This window comes from Coregonus lavaretus, assembly GCF_964263955.1.
Source record: "Coregonus lavaretus genome assembly, chromosome: 24".
Taxonomy (NCBI): domain Eukaryota; kingdom Metazoa; phylum Chordata; class Actinopteri; order Salmoniformes; family Salmonidae; genus Coregonus; species Coregonus lavaretus.
This window is the reverse complement of record NC_140011.1, coordinates 46,861,447-46,868,421: the sequence shown is the minus strand read 5'-3', so window position 1 is coordinate 46,868,421 and position 6,975 is coordinate 46,861,447. Positions and strand designations below refer to the sequence as shown.

At 44.1% G+C, this 6,975-nt stretch overlaps 1 protein-coding gene across 1 annotated transcript in view; it reads right to left on the bottom strand.

The window, feature by feature from the left end:
- Window positions 1–521: 521 nt before the first annotated feature.
- Window positions 522–6,975, bottom strand: part of LOC311099915 (dixin-like) — a gene marked incomplete at both ends in the record, with an annotated part of 56,397 nt that continues 49,943 nt past the window's right edge. The window contains 4 exons of the mRNA XM_084140632.1: window positions 522–543; window positions 644–723; window positions 1,386–1,494; window positions 3,179–3,287. Of these exons, the coding sequence (XP_083996758.1) occupies window positions 522–543; window positions 644–723; window positions 1,386–1,494; window positions 3,179–3,287 (320 nt within the window). The remainder of the gene's footprint in view (window positions 544–643; window positions 724–1,385; window positions 1,495–3,178; window positions 3,288–6,975) is intronic.

The window sequence follows — 6,975 nt, the reverse complement described above, 5'->3', positions numbered from 1 at the left end:
CTAGGTCCTTTAGTTCCTCAACAGCTAGGTCCTTTAGTTCCTCAACAGCTAGGTCCTTTAGTTCCTCAAAAGCTAGGTCCTTTAGTTCCTTAACAGCTAGGTCCTTTAGTTCCTCAACAGCTAGGTCCTTTAGTTCCTCAACAGCTAGGTCCTTTAGTTCCTCAACAGCTAGGTCCTTTAGTTCCTCAAAAGCTAGGTCCTTTAGTTCCTTAACAGCTAGGTCCTTTAGTTCCTCAACAGCTAGGTCCTTTAGTTCCTCAACAGCTAGGTCCTTTAGTTCCTCAACAGCTAGGTCCTTTAGTTCCTCAACAGCTAGGTCCTTTAGTTCCTCAAAAGCTAGGTCCTTTAGTTCCTTAACAGCTAGGTCATTTAGTTCCTCAACAGCTAGGTCCTTTAGTTCCTCAACAGCTAGGTCCTTTAGTTCCTCAACAGCTAGGTCCTTTAGTTCCTCAAAAGCTAGGTCCTTTAGTTCCTCAACAGCTAGGTCCTTTAGTTCCTCAACAGCTAGGTCCTTTAGTTCCTCAACAGCTAGGTCCTTTAGTCCTGTGGAAAAATAAAGAACAATGACAGACTGAACACAGAAGGAGAAGTGTGCGTGTGTGTGTGAATGTGTGTGTGTGTGTGTGTGTGTGTGTGTGTGTACCTCTCCTCTCCATTGTCCTCCTCCACCCAGGCCACTATCTTCCCCTCCCAGCCTGGAACCAAAGCCTCGTCTTCAAACACCTACACACACACACAAACACACACACACATTCACACACACACACACACACAACAATTTACCATCACAAAATATCAACAGATGTATAGATCACCAGACTCCTCCCTTCTCCTCTCCTCTCCTCCCTCATCTCTCCTCTCCCTCCTCTTCTCTGCCCCTCCTCTCCTCTCCTCCCCCTCTCTCTTCCCCCTTTTCTCCTCTCCTCCCTCATCTCTCTTCCCCCCCCTCTCCTCCCTCATCTCTCTTCCTCCTCTCCTCTCCTCCCTCATCTCTCTTCCCCCCCGTCCTCCCTCATCTCTCTTCCCCCTCTCCTCTCCTCCCTCATCTCTCCTCTCCTCCCTCATCTCTCTTCCCCCTCTCCTCTCCTCCCTCATCTCTCCTCTCCTTCCTCATCTCTCTTCCCCCTCTCCTCCCTCATCTCTCCTCTCCTCCCTCATCTCTCTTCCCCCTCTCCTCCCCCCTCCTCTCCTCCCTCCTCCTCTCCTCTCCTCCCTCATTTCTCCTCCCATCTCTCTTCCCCCTCTCCTCTCCTCTCCTCCCTCATCTCTCCTCTCCTCCCTCATCTCTCTTCCCCCTCTCCTCTCCTCCCTCATCTCTCCTCCCTCATCTCTTTCCCCCCTCCCTCTCCTCCCCTCTCTCTTCTCTTTTCTACTCCCCTCCTCACCTCTTCTTTAACGGTACCAAACTCAGGGTCGAGGGCTTTGAAGTGGAATCTGTAGTTGTCATCTCTGTCTACTGCTGTCTTCACATCTCTCAGAGTTACCTTCTCCAACCTAACACACACCAAATGTTTCCAATCATCTTCTCATCCGGACTCTGCACCCTGCATGATCATCCAAATCTGCACATTGCTCTTTTCACTCTCTGCACATCCTGACTCTTGACATTATAGTTCCTCCATTACACATTGTTTTGATGAATACTTCTCTACATACAGTATATACAGGGCTTTCAGAAAGTATTCATATCCCTTGACTTATTCCACATTTTGTTGCATTACAGTCTCAATGGATTAAATATAGATTTTTCTCTCACCCATCTACACTCAATACCCCATAATGACAAAGGGAAAATTATTTTATAAAGAATTACAAATTTGAGTCTTTCTGGGTAAGTCTCTAAGAGCTTTGCACACCTGGATTGTACAATATTTGTTCAAGTTCTGCCAAGTTGGTTGTTGATCATTGCTAGACAGCCATTTTCAAGTCTTGCCATAGATTTTTAAGACGATTTATGTCAAAACTTTAACGCGGACACTCAGGATCATTCACTCTCTTCTTGGTAAGCAACTCCAGTGTATATTTGGCCTTGTGTTGTAGGTTATTGTCCTACTGAAAGGTGAATTTGTCTCCCAGTGTCTGGTGGAAAGCAGACGGAACCAGGTTTTCCTCTAGGATTTTTCCTGTGCTTAGCTCTATTCCGTTTCGTTTTATCATAAACTCACTAGTCCTTGCCGATGACAAGCATACCCATAACATGATGCAGCCACCACCATGCTTGAAAATATGAAGAGTGGTACTCAGTGATGTGTTGGATTTGCCCCAAACATAACACTTTGTATTCATAATTTCTTTGCCACACTCTTTGCAGTTTTACTTTAGTGCCTTATTGCAAACAGAATGCATGTTTTGAAATATTTGTGTTCTGTAAAGGCTTCCTTCTTTTCACTCTGTAATTTAGGTTAGTATTGTGGAGTAACTACATTGTTGTTGATCCATCCTCAGTTTCGTGCAACTTATTATGTGACTTGTTAAGCAAATGTTTACTCCTGAATTTATTTGGGCTTGCCATAAGAAAGGGGCTGAATACTTATTGACTCAAGACATTTCAGCTTTTCATTTTGTATTAATTTGTAAAAATGTCTAAAAACATAATTCCACTTTGACATTATGGGGTATTGTGCGTAGGCCAGTGACAGACAATCTCATTTTAATCCGTTTTAAATTCAGGATGTAATACAACAATGTGGAAAAAGTCAAGGGGTATGAATACTTTCTGAAGGCACTGTACATGTGGATTGTGTCAATTCTGCGTCTATATATAAATGCCTGTATATCCTGTTTATAGTCTGCCTGTATATCCTGTTTATAGTCTGCCTGTATATCCTGTTTATAGTCTGCCTGTATATCCTGTTTATAGTCTGCCTGTATATCCTGTTTATAGTCTGCCTGTATATCCTGTTTATCGTCTGCCTGTATATCCTGTTTATTGTCTGCCTGTATATCCTGTTTATAGTCTGCCTGTATATCCTGTTTATAGTCTGCCTGTATATCCTGTTTATAGTCTGCCTGTATATCCTGTTTATTGTCTGCCTGTATATCCTGTTTATAGTGGCACCATTTCACCAAATCAAATTACTGTAAATGCAAACGTATTTGTCGAATAACAGTGATTCTGAAACATTTCAAGGTCACAGATAAATTGGTTATGATTAAAGGTTTAAGTAAACACACGTACCTCTTGTTGATGTGGATCATGCAGGGTGTGTGCGAGCGGTCCGTAAAGTAGAGGACCTTAGTGGAACCACACAAGCTCAGCACCGGACTACTGTAGGAGTGGGCCATCTCTGGAACAAACACACACACAAGCTCAGCACCGGACTACTGTAGGAGTGGGCCATCTCTGGAACAAACACACACACAAGCTCAGCACCGGACTACTGTAGGAGTGGGCCATCTCTGGAACAAACACACACACAAGCTCAGCACCGGACTACTGTAGGAGTGGGCCATCTCTGGAACAAACACACAGCATCAGAAACAGGCGACACTTCGTGTGTGTGTGTGGCTTACATGTCTTTTTGTCGAGCAAAACCTGCCAGCGAAGGTCCTACACTGCGTACAGACCCCCTCACGCACTCAACGACCGCAATGTGTACAATATGTTGAGTTTCCTGTATTTGGGCGGGAAACAGTGAATCGAGCTGTAGCCTTTTACCTGGTTAGGAGTCTTTTATTCATGGGAAACAATGTGTCTGTTTGCTGCTTTTCATTCAATCATCAATAGCTGTTCTTTATATGCACTGAAATAAATGTGTTCATATGGGCAGAATATTATCTATAGCTTATAGCAGTGATTTTCAACTGGCCTATAGCAGGGATTCTCAACTGGCCTATAGCAGTGATTCTCAACTGGCCTATAGCAGGGATTCTCAACTGGCCTATAGCAGTGATTCTCAACTGGCCTATAGCAGGGATTCTCAACTGGCCTATAGCAGTGATTCTCAACTGGCCTATAGCAGTGATTCTCAACTGGCCTATAGCAGGGATTCTCAACTGGCCTATAGCAGGGATTCTCAACTTTCTTTCTGAAAATTCTCTTATTCTCCTACAGTGGGGGGAAAAAGTATTTAGTCAGCCACCAATTGTGCAAGTTCTCCCACTTAAAAAGATGAGAGGCCTGTAATTTTCATCATAGGTACACGTCAACTATGACAGACAAATTGAGGAAAAAAAATCCAGAAAGTCACATTGTAGGATTTTTTATGAATTTATTTGCAAATTATGGTGGAAAATAAGTATTTGGTCACCTACAAACAAGCAAGATTTCTGGCTCTCACAGACCTGTAACTTCTTCTTTAAGAGGCTCCTCTGTCCTCCACTCGTTACCTGTATTAATGGCACCTGTTTGAACTTGTTATCAGTATAAAAGACACCTGTCCACAACCTCAAACAGTCACACTCCAAACTCCACTATGGCCAAGACCAAAGAGCTGTTAAAGGACACCAGAAACAAAAGTGTAGACCTGCACCAGGCTGGGAAGACTGAATCTGCAATAGGTAAGCAGCTTGGTTTGAAGAAATCAACTGTGGGAGCAATTATTAGGAAATGGAAGACATACAATACTGATAATCTCCCTCGATCTGGGGCTCCACGCAAGATCTCTCCCCGTGGGGTCAAAATGATCACAAGAACGGTGAGCAAAAATCCCAGAACCACACGGGGGGACCTAGTGAATGACCTGCAGAGAGCTGGGACCAAAGTAACAAAGCCTACCATCAGTAACACACTACGCCGCCAGGGACTCAAATCCTGCAGTGCCAGACGTGTCCCCCTGCTTAAGCCAGTACATGTCCAGGCCTGTCTGAAGTTTGCTAGAGTGCATTTGGATGATCCAGAAGAGGATTGGGAGATTGTCATATGGTCAGATGAAACCAAAATATAACTTTTTGGTAAAAACTCAACTCGTCGTGTTTGGAGGACAAAGAATGCTGAGTTGCATCCAAAGAACACCATACCTACTGTGAAGCATGGGGGTGGAAACATCATGCTTTGGGGCTGTTTTTCTGCAAAGGGACCAGGACGACTGATCCGTGTAAAGGAAAGAATGAATGGGGCCATGTATCGTGAGATTTTGAGTGAAAACCTCCTTCCATCAGCAAGGGCATTGAAGATGAAACGTGGCTGGGTCTTTCAGCATGACAATGATCCCAAACACACCGCCCGGGCAACGAAGGAGTGGCTTCTTAAAAAGCATTTCAAGGTCCTGGAGTGGCCTAGCCAGTCTCCAGATCTCAACCCCATAGAAAATCTTTGGAGGGAGTTGAAAGTCCGTGTTGCCCAGCGACAGCCCCAAAACATCACTGCTCTAGAGGAGATCTGCATGGAGGAATGGGCCAAAATACCAGCAACAGTGTGTGAAAACCTTGTGAAGACTTACAGAAAACGTTTGACCTGTGTCATTGCCAACAAAGGGTATATAACAAAGTACTGAGAAACTTTTGTTATTGACCAAATACTTATTTTCCACCATAATTTGCAAATAAATTCATTAAAAATCCTACAATGTCATTTTCTGGAATTTTCTTCCTCAATTTGTCTGTCATAGTTGACGTGTACCTATGATGAAAATTACAGGCCTCTCTCATCTTTTTAAGTGGGAGAACTTGCACAATTGGTGGCTGACTAAATAATTTTCCCCCCACTGTAATAAACAATATTCAAAGGTCAGTCAATACGGAACATTTCAAGAACTTTGAAAGTCGCAAAAACCATCAAGCGCTATGATGAAACTGGCTCTCATGATGACCGCCACAGGAATGGAAGACCCAGAGTTACCTCTGCTGCAGAGGATACGTTCATTAGAGTTACCAGCCTCAAATTGCAGCCCAAATAAATGCTTCACAGAGTTCAAGTAACAGACACATCTCAACATCAACTGTTCAGAGGGGACTGTGTGAATCAGGCCTTTATGGTCGAATATCTGCAAAGAAACCACTACTAAAGGACACCAATAAGAAGAAGAGACTTGCTTGGGCCAAGAAACACGAGCAATGGACATTAGACTGGTGGAAATGTGTCCTTTGGTCTGGAGTCCAAATTGGAGATTTTTGGTTCCAACCGCCGTGTCTTTGTGAGACGCAGAGTAGGTGAACGGATGATCTCCGCATGTGTAGTTCCCACCGTAAAGCATGGAGGGGGAGGTGTTATGGTGTGGGGGTGCTTTGCTGGTGACACTGTCTGTGATTTATTTAGAATTCAAGGTACACTTAACCAGCATGGCTACCACAGCATTCTGCAGCGATACTCTATCCCATCTGGTTTGGGCTTAGTGGGACTATCATTTGTTTTTCAACAGGACAATGACCCAACACACCTCCAGGCTGTGTAAGGGCTATTTGACCATGAAGGAGAGTGATGGAGTGCTGCATCAGATGACCTGGCATCCACAATCACCCGACCTCAACTCAATTGAGGGACTTAGGAAAATTGCAATTGGCTCAGAACATGGTAGCACGGCTGGCCCTTGGATGTACACAGAGAGCTGGCTCAAAGTAGAGGAGAGATTGACTTCATCACTACTTGTTTTTGTAAGAGGTGTTGACAAGCTGAATGCACAGAGTTGTCTGTTTGAACTACTGGCACACAGCTCAGACACCCATGCATACCCCACAAGACATGCCACCAGAGGTCTCTTCACAGTCCCCAAGTCCAGAACAGACTATGGGAGGTGCACAGTACTACATAGAGCCATGACTACATGGAACTCTATTCCACATCAGGTAACTGATGCCAGCAGTAGAATCAGATTTAAAAAACAGGTAAAAATACACCTTATGGAACAGGGGGGACTGTGAAGCAACACACACAGGTACACACACACGATAACATACGCACTATACACACACGTACACATGGATTTTGTGTTGTAGATATGTGGTAGTGGAGTAGGGGCCTGAGGGAACATGCTTAATATGGTGTGAAATCTGTTATGAATGTATTGTAATGTTTTTAAAATGTATAACTGCCTTCAT